This window comes from Podarcis liolepis (assembly GCF_965112155.1).
Source record: "Podarcis liolepis genome assembly, chromosome: 13".
Taxonomy (NCBI): Eukaryota; Metazoa; Chordata; class Lepidosauria; order Squamata; family Lacertidae; genus Podarcis; species Podarcis liolepis.
Genome location: NC_139573.1, coordinates 12305331 through 12324897, shown reverse-complemented (window position 1 = coordinate 12324897; position 19567 = coordinate 12305331). Strand labels below are relative to the sequence as shown.

General features: G+C 42.0%; 1 protein-coding gene across 1 annotated transcript; it reads left to right on the top strand.

The window, feature by feature from the left end:
- Positions 1–9113: 9113 nt before the first annotated feature.
- Positions 9114–15841, top strand: LOC310691541 (vomeronasal type-2 receptor 26-like; the record flags this gene model as incomplete). Its single annotated transcript, XM_083471403.1, has 5 exons — positions 9114–9407; positions 11155–12009; positions 12670–12897; positions 13596–13722; positions 14940–15841. The coding sequence occupies 5 exons, from the start codon at positions 9114–9116 to the stop codon at positions 15839–15841; spliced, it is 2406 nt and encodes an 801-aa protein (XP_083327529.1).
- Between the last annotated feature and the right edge of the window lie 3726 nt (positions 15842–19567).

Here is a 19567-nt window from a genome sequence, read left to right as displayed (position 1 = left end):
GAGAGTTGAACCTAGGGAATAAAATTATGAGTTCCAAGACAAAAGTATTTTAAAGATAGGTTTTATAGCATTTCTAACATCTAGTTAAACTTCAAGTAATTACATACTGACTTTTTAAACTGCAATAGCAGATGTCCTACGTGGAATCATTGGCATTTTGTTCCCTTTGAAACCTATGGGACCTGAGGACCATTAACTTTATGCACTTTGTTAGATTGTGGAAGAATTGTTGAAGAATTATCTGCCAGTATCAAGGCATATCATGAAGACTGGAATAACTTTTCATTAAGCTGAAACTGAAATATTAATCAAAAATGGTTCAGAAGATGAACCAATTATTCTGTGATTAACATATTTGCTTCCTTGGATCCATGGGACAATTATTTCTTTTTTGGTCTATTGAAATGTTATTTGTTTATTTGTTTATTGTTTCTTATATGAAATCTTAACTGCAACTGATTACTTACATTGAATTCCCATGCAAATCCAAGGTTAGTTCAACTGAAAGAAAGGGATGCAAAGTTTATAGGATTCTAGTATTCTGAGATCTGAGATCTTGATACTGAAAATTGTAGTCTGAATTGCTTTTACCAGAGATAAAAACAATTTGGGCCTCTGAGCACTGAACCCTTTCGCAACTAATGTTTATACCACCATCTGTGTGCCCAAGAACTTACCTGATTGAATGTGCTGGGCCATATAATCACATCTTCATGGATGGTGAATACTTTATCTGGGAGAGTCTTTCCAACCTTGACTCTGTGGAAGGACTGGTTTGGGAATGTGACCCAGTTGATAATATCAAATCCAGCTTCTAAATTCCCATCTTGGTCAAAAGAAACCTTTTCTCCAGCGCCGTTGTTAAAAGAGACGGATCTCAGAAAGGAATGAAGCTGAAGAGGCAGAGAATGATAAGGATGCAACTATACGACAGGATGGTGATATTTTTCACTACAGGAATGCAGTTAACAGCTTTGCTAAAAGCTATTGGAAGGCTTATCTGTCTAGACAAATGGTGGCCAAACTTGGCCCTCCAGTTGTTTTTGGACTACAACTCCCATCATCCCTAGCTAACAGGACCAGTGGTCAGGGATGGTGGGAATTGTAGTCCCAAAACAGCTGGAGGGCCAAGTTTGGCCACCACTGGTCTAGACAGAAGATGTGGTTGAAGGGGCATTAGCTGTGATAATGAAGCACCTAAAGATTATACAAAGAGGGAAATGAAACCACTGAGTCTGGGGTTCCTCTGCTGTTCTTAACTTCTGATGTAATATGTAGGGAAGGTGACAATCTTTCAAATATTGAAGGATTATATCATTTAGAGGCTTAAACACTAACATGGACACTTTAAACCAGGTCCAGAGATGAACTAGAGATCCATTCATTTTTTGAAACAAGGGTTATATGAATTCTAAATAGAACTCATGGCAGTAACCTAGCCAATGCATTAGGTAATGGTTCAAAAATGGAAATTATAAAAGAACTAGAACTGAGATGGAATGGATGGCTTTAATAGAGGATTAGACAAATCTATGGAAAATAAGCTGTCAGTGGCTACAAAACAAGATGACTTCTACCACTGTCAGAGGCAGCCTTTTAAATGTTATTAGAATGATATTAGATATATCGTTCTATGTTTAACATGCAGTTTCTTTATTGTCCTATTGCTGCTCTGCAGAACCCTTTGTTGCCACATTTTAATAATGCATTGTTAACGTTATAAACTACAAGTGTAGATCGTCCTTCTGTCTCTTAATACCAGTGAGATTGCCATATAACCTGCTGCAGCAGAGCCCTTCTTATGTGAAACCCAGATCCTGGGCATGGTATAAACCGAAGTTTTGAGGTGGTATTTGGACTGTTGGTGAGCCTTAATCTGTATTAGTCTGTTCCAGACATTACCTTCCATGGCTTTTGAGTCAGGAGCATCCACTTCGTTTTATCTGCCCTTGCTCCATGTTTGTATTTGGATGTGTACATGTTATGTAAAGCATGTGCCACAACATATACTGAAGTGTACATGTTGTAGCTGTGACCAGTCATGCTCATTTCAAAGACAGAAGAAGGAAGAGTCTCCAGTTTCTCCTCCCCAGTGCAGATTTGCCCAGCCATTATTTCTATATCAGATGTGGGGAAGAAGCAGCCAAATGCATGTCCCCAGAAATGCTTGACAAAGCCATCTCCTTTGTCTGAGAGGTGGTTTCTGATCTCAAGAAATGTCTGGAATTCCAATATGTCCTTTGAAGGAACGGCAAAGGATAAAGAGCCATGAATGAAATCTATGCCCCACCCTGCTTGAAAGGGAAGAGATGAGAAATCCATTTGGGCTGTCATAATCCAGACTTTTCTTTTGACTGGTATATCTTCAAATTGTGGAAGCTGGATCAAGCTTCTCAAACTGATCATCGTGTGGATTTCACCATATACGACCACAGCAGTTACGCTGCTTCCCATAATGCGACGAGACACTGGAAACCAGTCTGAGAGTACTTCACCAGTGTCAGCAGAAAAAGCTTTTTTGGAGCATCTTTCTATGAACGCAAAGCAGATACCATTCTGGGAATAACTGGGAAGCACATTCTGTACAAACAACTCTCCATTTTCATCTTCTAGGGAAATGACCCCAATCCAGATCCAACTGAAATGCAACAGCAACTTGAGGATGCCTATATACTGATGATTGCTATGAGGGAACAATTGGTGGAAGAAAACATCTTCGTTGTTGTGTTTCATCATTGAATGTGAACCATATCTGAGCTATAGAAAATAAATGAAAAGGGAGACATGACATTGCCATGATAAATCTCTGGACAGTATTTTCCTTGTAACACTGTTCTAATAATTTGTTCATAACATTCTCTGAAATTCATCAGGTTATTGGCAAATAAGGTCTAGTTGTCTTCTGTCCTGCCCCCTAGCACAGTTATTATATGGGGCACAGATTTCGGCAGGCACTCACCTTGGATCTATGGAAGCTGTCCAATCAAAGTTTTTAGGCAAATGTTCTCGGTACCTCCCTGTGTCCCAAACGCATCATTGCACCTAGAGGCTAATCTTTTCTCAGTAGAATTACAGATCTGGCATAGGACACTTAACTATTGGCTTCACCTTCATGCCAAAACAGCAAAGCACATCTTATAGGAAAGAAACTTTTGAAGAGCTTCTTAATGTTACAGATGCAACTCTTACCTGTGGGATCTTGTATGTGGACAGTGTAGCTGCCATATGCAAGCACGTTTCAGAGTCTGGACCCCCAATGACTGCTACTGGGTTGTTCTTGTTGCCACATTTATAGTTAGGGGTGAATCTACCTTGTGTGGAGAGAAGCTCCATTGAAGCAAGGTAAGTCCATCGTGCCCTGAACTCACTATTATAGATGTCGAAGCCCAGGCTGACATTGGGCAATATCCAGGGATTTGCATTGATCTCCTTTACAGCAAATACCAAAGCCAGGATGTGCTGGTAGCCCTGAGTCAGTACCCTGTAGTGAAATCATCATGCAATGTCACAGTGCATTAGTTCAGAATATTTTATTTGCAAAAGCCCTCCTCAGACATTCAGCCTGAACACACAAGGGCACAAAGTGTGCAACTGGGGAGAGTGGCATCTAAAACACCCACAAGAACCACCCATGACTCCTCCGCTCCTAGTTTTCATGGCTGTACTATAATGGTCTGAGTGAGGTATCTAAATGCATGTGGCCGAACATGCTTAGCTTTGGAGTCAGGAACTCTGCCTCATCACCAAACACACTTAGAAGTTAACCCTCCTCACTCTGTACACACAGAGTTGCTGGGGTGGGAGCATACAGTCCCTGGTTCGCTACAGAGTTTTCACCTTCACCTCTTCTGACTGAATATGATATTCACAAACAAATGTAATCTTCACCAGACCTCTCTTCAGATGTTCAGCCTGATCATTATGAATTAGGTTTAGATAGCCCACTTCAAGACATGTTTGGGAAACAATGCACCAAATAGACCGTACAACTCCCGTCTCAGAAACTCTTAAGCACCTATCAATGGTCAAATAGGTAAGCTTAACTCTCTCTCTCTCTCTCTCTCTCTCTCTCTCTCACACACACACACACACACACACACACACACCCATGCATGGCATTCAGAATGAAACATACATTGATGTATTTACATTGGCTTGATGGTTAGGGACATATAACTTGTATTGCATTTAAGTATTGGGAAATGAGGAATAAGAAGCAGAAAATGTGTTATCTGCAGTGCTTTCTTCCTAAAAAAATGTTTAGGGGTGTTCTCATTTTCCTAGTCATATTGAAGCCAAACTTAGATTCACAAAATGTTTAGGGGTATGCATCTCCCCGCGTCCCCCAAGAAAAAAAAAGCACTGATTATCTTCATATTAGAAAACAGTAAAGAAAGAGAATTATTTACTACCGGTGATCTGCTTGATAACATTATCTGTAGTGAGATACAGGTTTTTTTTAAAAAAAACAAACAAAAACAAAATCTATTTACAGGAGATCATCAACGTCTTCATCAGATGGTGGTTTCTGAAAGGATAAAGAACTTGAAAGGATGTAGATCTGAGGAAGGATGCCGGCAGTGATGAGGTCTCCTGGTTGATGGTACCTGTGAAGATGATGAACACGTTCCCTGGCAGTGCACTGAGGAAAATGACTATTGCACCCCATCTGAAGGGGCACTAAGAGCACCATAGTGAGAACCATATTCCATGGAGATCTTTCTATCAGCAACCAGCTCATTTCTTCCAAAATAAAGATTTGAATTAAATGGAGACTCATCAGACATATTCAAAGACAGGAGTGTACAATGTAAAGAAACAGCACTCTCAATGCTGCGGCTCTCTACTTCTAAATGGCACATGGAATATAAACACAATGCTTCAGGCTTGGTTCATTGTTTTAGTGGTCACTGGAATTCCCTGAAGACTATATGAAGAGACAGAAATAATCCTATTTCATCTGGTAATTAGAGAGGAGATAATCACTTACTCAGAGATAAAAGTTCCCTGAGACATTTCAGGAAGGAGGAAAAATAGCATGTTATTCCCTATCTCAGCAGAAATCTTATTTAGCCATCCTCGACAGGCATGTACGCAGTGCCAAACGGCTTTAAAAAAAACGAGGCCTTAAGAATAAGGCAAAAGAAGAATCACATTTTAAGTTATTTATTTCTAGGGGGGGTGCAATTTAATATCTTTATACCCAACAAAATATCATATACAGTGCCATTCATCAGACACATTTGAAACTTTTGAATAATGTTTTCCAATATCTTTATTATTCCTATTATTATTTATTAAATTTGTTTACCACCCTTCATCCAAAAATCCCAGGGCGGTTCACAAAAGAAAAGTACAAAATTCAAATACATAATAAAGCAGAAACCAAACCAAACAAACCAATAACCACCCCTCCAACAAACACATTAAAAAGTCATAGAGTGTTAATTGGCCGAAAGTCTGGTTGAAGGCAAACATTTTCACCTGGTGCCTAAATATATCTTCTTCTTTGGTGATCCTTCATAGCCGATTAAGATTGTCTTCCATAAACATGGTTTGAACAATGAGTTCGTAAGTGACTGTGGAGGCCAATTCTGGACCCGCACGTCTTTCCACAGTGGGGACATTGGTTCCCGGGCGGGAGTTGATCACGGTGTGGATTTGCCAAGTGTGCCTTCCTCTTAGCACATTTCTCCCTTGTGTTCTGATTGTCTTCAAAGTCCATGACACCTGGAGAACATCCTAAATATATATAATGAACATGTTAGGTGGGCCTCCACAACTGGGTAGCACCACAGAAGAGGCCCATTCTTGTGAGCCTCTCATGGAGGAAGCACTCAAAGAAGGGTCTCAGATGATGATTGTCAGATCCAGGTCACTTCATATACAGTAGAGAGAGGCAGTCCTTGATGCATTGTGGTCCGGAGCTGTTTAAGGTAATATAGGTCAAGACTAGCACTTTCAACTGGGCCCAGAGCATAATTGGCAGCCAGTGCAGTCAGGCTAGTATAGGTGCAATATGCTCAAATCATCTTGCCCCAGTGAGCAACCTGGGCGCTGAATTCTGCATCATCTCCAGAACCGAATTCAGAGGCAACCCTGTGTATAATGCATTTGTCACCTACGTTCCTTCACTGACAGGGAATAAGAACGCTGGCATAGACAGAGAGAGCAGATAAGAATGGAATGCAGAGGGAAGGGAGAAGTGGCAGGGAGCAGCCGTAACTTGATCTCTGGGCACAGGGATAATGGAAGGGAGAACCAGAGTGAAAGAATGCAGCTTGTCAGCCCAGACAGTGACTCAGACCCAGGAATACCAGCAGTGCCCTCTCCAAAATCTTGTACAATCACGAGACTTTATGAGAAGCCCCTTTTCCTGTTGGGGGAAAAGGGGACCGAGCTTAGTTCCGACAACTGTGCTACCTGAGAATGAAGAAGATTAGATGAGCTCCGACCGGGGCTTGTTATTTGGCTAATAAATCCAAAATAATTAACGGACGGGGCTTGTTATTTGGCTAATAAATCCAAAATAATTAAATGACGGAGTTGTCTTGCATGTGTAGGAGAGACCCAAGCCATTACAGCATTACAGTAATCTAACATATAGGTTGCCAGAGCACAGCCAATCTTAGTTAGGCTATCTCTGTCCAGAAAGAGGAGCAACTGCCCACCAACCTAAGTTTATGTAAGGCACTCTGTGCCACTAAGGCCACCTGAGCAAAGGATCCAGAAGTACCCCCAAGCTACATATTCTCTCCTTCTTATGGAGTGTAACCCCATCAAGAGCATGTAACCTCCCAAACATCTAGTCTAGGGACACACTCACTAGCAGTTCCTCAGTTTTATCTGGATTGCGTTTATTGGATCTCATCCAGTCCATTACTCAAACACGACTTTGGTCCAGCACTTCCACTGCCTCACCTGCAGATGTAAAGGAAAAGTAGAGTTGTGGATCACCAGCATATTGCTGACAATGTACTCCAAAACTCTAGATGACTCCACTCAGTGGTTTCATGTAGATGTTAAACAGTCTGGGAGATAAAATTGAACCCTGAGGAACCCCACATGGAAGGCTCCACAGGGCTGAAGAGTAGTCCTCAAGCATTAACCTATGGAAATGACCCTCCAAGTAGGCCCAGAACAACTGCAAAGTGGCACCACCTGCTCCTAACTCGGACAGCTGCTCCAGAAGGATACCAAGGTCACTGTTATCAGAAGCTACTAAGAGGTCAAGGGGTATTAACAGGGACACATTTTCCCTGTCTGTCTCTGGACAGAGGTCATCATGCAGGGCAACCAAAGATGTTTCTGTGACAAAATCAGAGATTGATCTGGAAAACCAGTTTCCTCCAAGTCACCTGGATCCGGTCCATGACACCGACTCAAGAACCTTGCCCAAGAAATGGAGATTGGCAACTGGCTGGTAGTTACTTAGATTTTCTAACTCCATGGCCACAGGTTGTACACCCCTGGCCTGGAAGTATGCCCTGCAATCCTGTACCTCACTATGCCCTGAAATAAGTACCATCAGGCTGTGACCTAAACCAGTCAATGGATATACTTTTCTTTTATTAAATCCCAAACCTTATTCAGATCCACCTGGAGGAGGAAGAGGAGGAGTTTGGATATGATACCCTGGTTTATCACTACCCTGAGGAATCTCAAAGCGGCTAACAATCTCCTTTTCCCTTCCTCCCCCACAACAAACACTCTGTGAGGTGAGTGAGGCTGAGAGACTTCAAAGAAGTGTGACTAGCCCAAGGTCGCCCAGCAGCTGCATGTGGAGAAGCAGGGAATCAAACCCAGGTCAGCAGATTATGAGTCCTCTGCTCTTAACCACTACACCACACTGGAGAGTTCCTTGACCAAACAAAAAATATTTGACAGAAGTCCCTCTTCTCTGATTCATGCAGATCAATTGAAGAAGATTATTAATCCCTCTCCATTCATCAAATGACTGACCAGATGACTGGGGAAGGAGAAGCTGTGTGCATCCCAGGGTTGTCTTATTTAAGCTGGTGTCAAAATGGTGGGTTCTTGGAAGAGGGGGGGATTAAAATACTGTGGGCTGGGTAGGCAGGTACTGAGCTAACAATGAAAGAAAGATCAGGAAGAAAGGGCCATGCTTATAAGCCACTCTGTTCATCACCCTCTTCTCCCGTATTATGGGCTCCCAGGACCAGTTCGTCTATGAGGCACTGTGAGGTGGTTGCCTCAGGGCAGCAGGCTCCCAAATATGCCAGGTGCTTTGTTCCTCTGCTAGAGCAGTGGTGCCCCCCTACCATGGCCATGTCTTACATTGCAGCTTGCCTGTTGCTTGCCTGTTGCCTGTAGCAAATTGGCGATGGCAGGCAGGCCATGGTGCAGCCTGCAGGAGTGATAAGGCCTAGAAGCAGTGGGTGTGGGGTTCCACAATGGCCGAAGAGCAGAAAGAGGTGGCAAGCACTAGGTAGAGGCAAAGACCCACTAGTGGTGGGTGTTGGAGACTCAGAAGCAGGTGTCTGCTGGAGGCAAGGAAGCAGACGTGGCAGCAGAATCAGGGGTTGGGGGCACTGCCACAAGTTTTGTCTCAAGTGGCAAAATGCCCCTGCCTGACACTGCATACTCCTATACAAGGGGATAGCTGCCCCTGCTCCATGACAACTGAAGTTCCCATTTGGATTTGGATTCTTTCTCACTTTTTAAATTCAGCCCAAGATCGAAAAAACTAATGATCTAACAATTCTTTCCCTCCCTTCCTTCTTGCCTTATTTTTCTGTTGACCACATCTTGCTCTTTCTTAGCTCACCTGTCTCTTGACCACAGGTGGCTTCTATTGAGCTGTAATAACTACATTTTCCTCTGTACTAGCCCAGAGAAACTACAACAGTATTGACTCATGCGGCCCATAATCATCAAAATTGCCATGGTTAATGCTACTTCTTCTCAAGTCCCTATAGATTTCCTGTGAACATGGAAAAACAATGAAGTCTGAATAATGTTGTTAATATTTCTTGCTCACTCTGGAGCTGGGTCTTCAGACAGATTTATAGCCTTCCACCCACCTGATTTTTTTTACAGACAGGGCTTCCAAGCCAACCTATGGTGTGATTGTTCCTGCCACTTCAGTAATCATGTTAGAAGAATCAAATTGGTGGCTGGAAGGTAGATTTTCATTCAGTGTGGTACTGTTTGTGCTCTCATTATTTGTGTTCCTGCCCGATTTGGTATGTGACACTCCTATTGCCACATGCACTGTTGGTACTCCTCTTTCTATTACGCACAAGTATTATCATTCTGGAGATCTCATCATTGCTGGAATTATTTCTCAGATCTACATGACATTTGATGAAATGGATTTCATAGGACATCCATCTGAGGCACTGATTGCTGCTCTCTTGTATGAAGTAGCTGTTTTTAACCCTATTGTAATATCCACAGGCATGGTGATCTGATGTCTTTGGGCTTATATGGGTAGGAAGTGATTGTTGAAAAGACAGCCGATCTGCTCTTAGAGTCTTGTTGGATGAGGCTGTATCTCAATTTTTTATGTTAGCTCTTTCCATGCAATTTCATTGTAGGGCTCAGGATTTCCATGCCACATGTTATAGTTGATGGAGGTTGACTGGAATGATACATTAGTGAGGTGTAGATAGGCAAAACTTTGATCAGATTTTATTGCTGTTTGAAGTATTTAATTTAACAATGGAATTCTGTTGTTGTTGTTGTTAAATTAATTTATACACTGCCCTATACCCAGAAGTATTAGTAGTAGCAGTAACAGGAGTAGCAGTAGCTCAGCAGCAGCAACAGCTGATATAATATTCAATTTGATAGCAAAATCAAAAGCAAAAATTCTTACTAGTCATCTACCCTTACCCCAAGGCTCTTCCCAGCACAGGAACTCTGACGGTTCATCATTCCATTACCAATGACAATTTTCTTGCTTTCTGTTGGAGTGCTGTCCTTTGCTACACAATACGCTATAAATCCTTCTCAAACTTTTAGAAAAATCTGGATGCAATAAGCTACCCTTGTACCAAATTAAATATTTAAAGTAAAAAAAAGTACAGGTGCTAGCGAATTAAAATTATTAAAACATTACCTGTTCCAGTAAACTGGAAATTTCAGGCTTGTTTGCATTTGACCCAATATTATTCACGGAGGCCTAGAGTGTACTGTGTTCCTTATATTTAATGAATTGTGTGATATACAGCATATGTAAACCCTATAGGTACAGTAGGTAGGCAACTATATAAATATATATGTATATATGAATAGCACTTTCTAAAATTACAGCAAGATGAATCTCCAATACAGGATTGATTACGAATGGTATCTTCACAATTCTCTTCACTGGAAATATATTATCTTTGTTTGTGTTTCTTTGTGTCTGAACCTGCAAGCAATGTTATTAGCAAGCATATATTGAAATTGAATGTTACACGTTTCATATTCAGAAGCAGACACACTTTGACACAGAATACCAATCTCATTGCAGACCATTCTTCCAAAACTATCAGCATATCATGGCTTTGGTATATGCTGTAAAGGAGATAAATGAAAATCCACAAATGTTGCCTAATGTTACCCTGGGCACGCACATCTATAATAGCTATTTCAGAGCAAGCTGGACCTACCTTGCTTCAATGGACCTTCTCTCCACCCAGGGAAGATTTATCCCTAACTTCAAGTGTGATGCCCAAGACAATGCAATAGCTGTTATCACAGGACCAAATTCTCACATCTGTCATTTCATGGCGCACATTCTTAACATCTACAAGATGCCACAGGTATGATATGCATATAAAACTAGGATTTATGAATAATTTACTCCTCAGTGCTCTTGTACATGAATTTTTGTGTTTGGAGATAGAAAGCACCAGGATTGAAGGGAATAAAGACATCACCTTGCCAGCTGTTCAGAGGTCAAAATGAATGTAATCAAGGAAAATGATTCTTCTCATTATTTCATTGGGGTGTGTGTGTGTGTGTTGATATTATAATTGATGAATATTTATTCCTCTTGATTAGGTAGTTCCTAACCAGCTCCAGACACTCGTGGATATGATTAATTTTCTAGATCTTAGTTAAGGGTTCAGATGCAGTTGTGATACTGAAATTGTATATTAGACACAAACGCTCCTATCTCCCAATTTTCTTTATTGTTCTAAGCTTGTATATGGCTCTGCTCCAATGACCAATGGCAACCCTGAAGCTGTTTTCTTCAACCGGATGTTCCCAAATGAGGACCATCAAACCTGGGGAATTCTTCAGTTGCTGTTGCATTTTAAGTGGACATGGATTGGGGTGGCTTATATAAGCACTGAGAGTGGAGAGAAATTTATACAGAGTGTGCTCCCCGTGTTTTCACAAAGAGGTATATGCTTTGATTTCATAGAAGAACTGCCAAAAGAATCCTTTTCCAGCAAGTTTGATGAAATAATGAATGGCTTTTCTCGAGTATTCAGAATTATGCTGAGGAGCAGTGCCAGCATTGTAATCGCACATGGTGATGTTCAGCTCATAGTAATTCTTAGATCAAGTCTAATGTTTGCTGAATGTGAGGGAATACAAATGAATAGTAAAGGTAAAGTGTGGATTATGACAGCCCAGATGGAATTCACATCAGTTCCCTTTCAAAAAACGATGGGTTTAGAGGTCTTCCATGGAGCTTTATCCTTTGCAGTTCCTTCCAAGCAGGTAATAGGATTCCTGGAATATCTTCAGATGAAAAACCCTACCTTGGAAAAGGAAGATGGTTTTATCAGGGTCTTTTGGGAAAATGCATTTGACTGTTCTTTCCCCATGAATGACACCACAGATGAAGAAATGTGTACTGGAGAAGAGAAGTTGGAGACTCTTCCTACCTCTGTTTTTGAAATGAGCATGACTGGGCATAGCTACAGTGTCTACAGTGCTGTCTATGCTGTGGCGCATGCTTTGCAAGCCATGCATTCATCCAAATTTGGACACAGAGCAATGGCATATGATGGGAGAGGGATTCTTCTGAAGCAGCAGTTGGGGCAGGTAATATTCTGAGAGCCTTTCAGTGTTGTTCCCCAACACCACAATATTTGTTAAAAAAATACAGAAGTCAGCACTGGGAAGGTTAAGCTTGAGAATCGGCATACTGTTTGAAATGAGGATGACTGGGCAAAGCCACAATGTCAGTAATGCTGTCTACACCCTGGCGTATGATTTGTCAGCCATACCTTTATTTATCAAAATTCTAAAGAACAGTAATGGATGGGAAGAGGTGGATACTTCTGACTCTACAGCCATGGCAGCTAATGTCCTGAGTACATTACTACAGAGGAATCCATCATAAATCCATCTTCAACAGAAGGCCATTAAATGTCTATCTATGTCTTAAAGCTAGAGTGTTGACATCTAAATGCTATTTTTTATGCCATAGTTTTCCTTCTGAGCCAATTTGATACTGCTCCCCTGCATTCAGTTCCTAGTGAAGACTATGAAACCAATCACCATTGTCAGACTTATAATCTTATTTGCCAGTGATGTGTAAAAGAGAGCTGTATTTTCCATTCTTCCAATTCACTTTGCTTGTTCCTTAGATTTGTTTTCTATTGCCAAGACCACTAACCATAGTTTCCAAAAGGTCATTTGTTATCAGTATATTTGCCTATCATTGTGCATTCTTGATGGTGTTCCTGTGCTTCCATTTAGATCCACCACTATCTGAGAAGTGTCTCGTTTAACAACAGTGCTGGGGAACAAGTTACTTTTGATCAAAGTGGACAAGCTGTCGCTGGGTTTGATATTGTAAACTGGGTCACATTCCCAAACCAGTCCTTTCTCAGAGTCAAAGTTGGAAAAGTAGACTCATTGTCTGCCAATGACAAAGGGTTCACAATTTCTGCAGATGACATTGTTTGGCCAAGCATGTTTAACCAGGTACGTCAGAAACATTTCCTCAACCTGGGGGAAAAGAACCAGGATCACTTTTTTTGGGGGGGAAATACATGGGTCTAACCGTGGCTTTAACAGTGGAGTCAAAGCACAGGAATCATGGCTAGTAGTCACTGCTAGCTTTATCCTCCTTTAATTTGTCTTATCCTCTTTTAAAGCCATCATTGTGTCCTGTACAAATGAGTGTCACATGTTTAGCTAGCAATGCAGATAGACAGACTTCCTTCTCTGTGTCCTGAATGTTTCAACATTCAGCTCCACTGAATATTCCTGAGCTCTAGTGTTATGAGAGCAATGGATTTGAAAATTATTTGAAATGGTAATTTGTTATTTTATTTATACAACTCTCTTGCTTTTATTATAGATCCAGTTGTTCTTGATCTGTTTTTATAGTATAGCAAATTTCTCCATGAAGCCTCATGAGAAGCAATTCATAAATAAAAAAGATAAATAAATAATGACAATTCATTGTGTCTTTATCTGCACTGGTGCGTATTAAGAGGTGTTAGCTGTCCTGGGATGAGAAATAGTGAGAAACAGGATGCAGAACTTCTTTAGTAAAGCAAATCAGTAATAAAATATTTGGTCAAACCATTTGTAACTGTGAAGAAACCACCGAAATATAAAACTCCCAAAATAGAATTTCTGGACGTGAGAACATTTCTGCTTTTATTTATTGACAGGCACAACCCCTTTCTGTGTGTAATGACAATTGCCATCCAGGGTATAGTAAGATAAAGTTGGAAGGGAAGCCATTTTGCAGCTATGGTTGCCTCCCATGTCCTGAAGGGAAGATTTCAAATCAGAGTGGTAAGAAATGCAATGTAGAGCATTTGTTCAAATGTAATGGGCAGTATCCAACTATTTAGATGTGCCAGGACAATGACTTTTAACCTAACTCTGCCTCGTCTCTCTATTATTATTATTATTATTATTATTATTATTATTATTATTATTATTATTATTTCTATACTGCCCTATACCCATAGATCTGTTCAAGAACAGGCCTGGAACCTCCTAAATCTACTCTGGGTTTTCCCCTCTGCTCTCCAGAGCAGGTAAGAGGTAGATGTGGAGAGAACACACAGAGAGAAGAGATCCTTGCATTTCATTGCACAACTAGAAATTCTTGTGCCACTGCATCTAATTTGATGTTGACTGCCCATTGGAATTAATCCAAAATATTGATGTATATATCAGGCTCCTTTGGCATTGATTGATTATTTATTTATTTATTTATTTATTATTGCTAATTCAAAGGTGATATAACCATTGCTGATATAACAAGTCACGGCACTGTATCTTTTTCTAACAATTTTTGTAAGGGCTTTATGTGGGTGGGTTTTTTTTTTAAAGTTGTTAACTTTTAAAAATGTTTTTAAATGTAGTGCTTTATTTAGTTGTATGGCATCTGAAACTTAGGGGGAAGAGTTGGTAATAAAGTGAAATAAAACTAATCAATTCTAATATAGCACATGATTTTAGATAAATATGGTGGATTTAATCATATCCAATCTGGTGACTGAGGGCATTCCTGGATCACTGCTAATTTGAGGTTTTTGGTAGACATAATTCTGGGTAATGCGATCATCCATAACTCAGTGTTATGGCAACTGATCTGCATACAGAAGGTCCCAGATTCAATCCCAGCATCATCTGTCTGAAATGCTGGAGAGCCATGGACAGTCTGCGGAGAGAATTATGAGCCAGAGAGATCAATAGTCTAATCTGGTGTAAGGCAGCCTCCTGTGTTCCTTTGAGAAGATTTCCCCAATATAAAGACACTTTCTTAGTATAAGGAAGATCCTTCTTCCACCAAATTAAACAGCTTCCTCCAAGGTAGATAGTGGGGCTGTTTGGAGGAAACTCCACTCAATGTAACACTTAATTTTTTTGAAGAAAAAAGCATGGCTTTTAGATTTATGTGAGCTTCCTTGATTCAGGATTTATACTATTACTGCTTAAATACTTTAGTGCACTATGTATTGCTGTTTTTATTTTAAAGAAAACCATGTTTTCCTTTCCAGACATGGATGAGTGTTTTCAATGTCCAGAAGACCAGTATCCAAATGACCAACGTGATTCCTGCATTCCAAAATATATAAGTTACTTATCTTATGAAGAACCTTTGGGAATATGTTTTGCTGTTTCTGCTCATTCTTTATCTGTTATCACGTTCTTTGTACTCAGAGTCTTCATTAAGTACTGGCACACTCCCATAGTCAAAGCCAACAACAGGGACCTCACCTTCGCACTCCTAATATCCCTCCTGCTCTCTTTCCTTTGCGCTCTGCTCTTCATTGGCAAGCCTAATAAGGTGACCTGCCTCCTTCGACAAATTACTTTTGGTCTCATCTTCTCAGTGGCGGTTTCTTGCATATTGGCCAAAACCACCATAGTGATTTTAGCTTTCATGGCTACCAGGCCAGAGTCCAGTATCAGAAGATGGGTGGGGAATAAATTGGCCATTACCGTTGTTCTTTCCTGCTCCCTAATTCAGGCCAGTCTTTGTTGTGTGTGGCTGGCAACATCTCCCCCTTTCCCAGATCTAGATATGCACACGATGACTGAAGAGATTGTGCTTGTATGCAACGAAGGTTCAGTCACCATGTTCTACTGTGTCCTGGGCTTCATGGGCTTCCAGGCCATAATCTGCTTCATTGTGGCTTTCCTGGCTAGGAGGTTGCCTGACACATTCAATGAAGCCAAGTTCATCACCTTCAGCATGTTGGTCTTCTGCAGTGTATGGTTGACCTTTATCCCAACCTACCTGAGCACAAAAGGGAAATACATGGTGGCTGTGGAGATCTTCTCCATTTTGACTTCTGGTGCTGGGTTACTGATCTGCATCTTTTCCCCCAAATGCTACATTATTCTGATGAGGCCTGACTTGAATAAAAGAGAACAGCTGATAAAGAGGCCAAACTGAAGGAACTTAATTTTTCTTTCCAAACCTGTGTCTCCATCAACCTCTGAAAATAGTAAATCATGTTTAGATAATAAGCCCATCTGGGGCATGTTGATTAGTCAGGGATCTTCACTGTCTTGAGTTCGGTGACCAGTAAACAATGAAGCCTACTCAGACATGGAATTTTAAGGTTTTATGTTTATTCTAAAAATGCTGTTTTTGTTCATATCTTGATAAATTTCCTGTCAATTGGCTTTTAATGTGGGTTTTTTGGTGTAGTTTTTAATGCAAATTTTATATTATATGCAAACTGCTTAGAAATGTTAGTGAACAATCAATAAATACATTTTTGCTAAATGAATGGTTTACTGATTGATTGGTAGCATCTGAACTCTAATGATAAAGGGTACTTATTCATAGCATAGTCATAGTGTGTGTGTTTTCAGAGGATCGGGTGTTTTCATTCTGCAGAGGTAGCCTCAATACAAGAATGTTTTACCAAGATATGCAGCAGCAGGATGCTCTTCAGTGAATATTGTCACCAAACTTTAGTTGGGTGTATATTTTCCACGACCCAAGAGCAGGGAGTTAGAGCAGCACAAGACGTGTCATGCAACAAGAAATGGACTCATGAAAGTGGATTGCCAGGAAAAGACTTCCCCACCCTTTGTTTGGTGCCAAACAGGGAGAAGATCTGGCCAAACAGAACGAACCCCTCAGCATGTACCCCCTCCCCCTGTTAATGGATTTACAGCAATAAGATAAAGTGGAGACATTAAATGAAATTTATTGCTTCTAGGTATGAGAGTGTTAATCCAGAATGCGGCAGCTAGACGGATGACTGGGAGTGGCCACCAAGACCATATAACAACCTTCCTGAAAGACCTGCATTGGCTCCCAGTATGTTTCCAACCACAAATCAAAGTGTTGGTGCTGACCTTTAAAGCCCTAATCGGTCTCAGCTCAGTATACCTGAAGGAGTGTCTCCACTCACATTGTTCAGCCTAGACATTGAGGTCCAGTGCCGAGGGCCTTCTAGTGGTTCCCTCCCTATGAGAAGTGAGGGAACCAGGCAGAGGGCCTTCTTGGTAGTGGTGCCCACCCTGTGGAACGCCCTCCCATCAGATATCAAGAAATAAACAACTATCTGACTTTTAGAAGACATCTGAAGGCTGCCCTGTTTAGGGAAGTTTTTAATATTTGATGTTTTTGTGTTTTTTATATTCTGTTGGGAGCCACTCTGTTGGGTATAAATAATTTTTTTTTTATTAGACTACAGAGGATAAAAAAGCAAGTACAGAGTTTACAGGGGGGGCATTTTAAGAGAAAGATCTGCAATGGTTGGAGTCGAAGTGGGAAAGAAACAGCTCACTAAACTATCTTTCGCTTGTTGTGTGCTGAGGTCCCCCAAAACACCCCTACCCCAATAACTCACACATCACACATAATTTTTGTTTAAGGTTTTTGGCATAATTTTGGCCACAACTTTATTATCATACAAATTGTGAGTGGTTGCTTAGGCATTGGTCATGACTAGCTATCCCCCCCGCCTTGGGGGATAGCACTGACTCCCGGATTCCAGCGAGAGTCAGTGTGGAGGAACAAGATCAGGGAAAACTGGAGCTGTGACACAGACCCTACAGTTACTCCCCACATGCTCCTTGGGGCTTACGCGGCCCGCACCCGATTCCAGGGGTTTGGACAAGGGGATGGTAAGCCCCAGAATTCCTTTAACGGAATTCCCGTGCAGCAGCAGCATTGGAGGGGCAGGCACAGCCAATCCATACCCCTCCACCAACCAATTTAACCAATGCCTAACCGCCACTCGAGCCCTTACGCTCGCCTCCAACCACCCACAAATCAAACCACACCCTCAACTTGGACACCACTGAATCCAACCAAACATCATTTCCAACCAAGGAAAGATGAACCCCATCAGCCCTATATAATTCAGCAGCCTTGAATGAAATAAGAGGGTGAGGAATCACGTATCCGCCCAAGCCCACCACCAACTTGCCTGCCGCGGAATTAATCCGCTTTCTAGCATGCTCGGCGGCCGCTGGGTAGGGGCTGCCCCGCCAAATGCGGCGTTGAAGCAACTGTGACCAGATCAATTTAGCATTAGGCACCATAGCCGCCAAATCCCTTAGGTCTTGTAAAATAGCCATACGCAACCCATAGCAAGAAGAGGAAACCAGATCATTTTCCCCAAGCTGCACCACGATTGCCGAAGGAGGGCCAACCAGGAGGACACGCCTTTGCATGAGTGGTAATAATTCCCTCCACTGCATCCCCCTTCTGGAAATCCAGGACACCTGCACGTGCCGCGGAAGGCCCAGGCCATCTCCCAATCCAGACTGGCGAGCTCTGACAGCAGCCCAATGCACAATACTGTGCCCCACTATCCAGATACGGATAGTGTCCAGACCTAGGGTTAAAACAGAAATGTAAGTACACAACACCACATTATTTCCGCACATATGCTGTGAATGCATCCGACTTCCACCGACCCAGGTCTTTTATCCTTTTCACAGATAAACTCCAATGGGCAGCTGTCGTTGCAGCACCAATCCGGAAGGAGTGAGGAGTGAACTCAGATGCCTCAAGGCCACATGCTGCAACAACTTTACGCAACACTATAGTGAATTGATGCTGCACCAATGGGTGCCCATTTTCGTGAAGAAACAGGGGCCCTTCACCCGCTGGTCACAGGGCCAGATACTTCCTAAGATCCTTTACCGGACAAGGGCCACTTTCCCCGGTCACCAGGAGCCTAATCACGGCTCCTCTACCTAGCTGATCCGTCTTTGAGTTTCTGATATTAACCTGCAGGTCTGTCGTAGACATACTCACGTCCTGCAGCAACAAGCCCCTAGAACCCCCATCCCGTTTAGGCTCAAGGACCACCTCTCCTACTCTCAGGGCCCCAAACAAAGTCAATGAGAAGGCTGCAGAAAATAGACGAGCCTCGAACTTAGACCAACAGATGCTACGTAGTTTACTGTGCATCTGTGCTAGCAGCTCAAATGTGATGGGCCGTCTGGAAACAGGCCTAGACGGAGTGAGTCGCCCCCATCCCTCCAAAGCTCTGCGCACCACAAACTTCCCACACGGATCCTTGTTAAAAAATGCCTTACTAAAAAAGGAAATTGCTGCCGAATGAAGTCGCAGCGTCCTGGCCGCCCGGCGCATCTGGAATAGATGTGCCAAATACTGGAGCACCTGAGAGGTGGAATGGGGGGTGGTAACCTCCCCCACAACAGACTGCCCATTAAATAATAAAAAATCAGCCCAGGCCTTTTTATAGGACCTCAAAGTGGAGGGGGCAACAGATGCAGCTACTCCCTGTAAAACTAAGTGCTGCCAAGGTTCCAGAGATGATCCGGGAAAATTTCCGGACGGTCTCGATCCACTGGCGCCAGGGACCTGAATCGCTCCATCTGAAAACGGGACAGAGCATCAGCAATCTCATTAGATATGCCCGGAACAAAACGAGCAGAAAATACAATATTAAAACGCAGACAATGCAAAACAAAAGCCCTCAGCAGGGCCGATACCCTAGGAGATCGTGAAGACTGTCTGGCTAGTATATTCACCACCGCCTGGTTATTGGACCAAAAACAAACTCGATGGTCCTTGAAATGCTCAACCCACAAGTGCACGGCCACTACAATGGGAAAAAACTCAAGAAAAGTTAGGTCCCGAGTTATAGCTTTCCCACGCCATGCAGGAGGCCAGCGCTCAGCA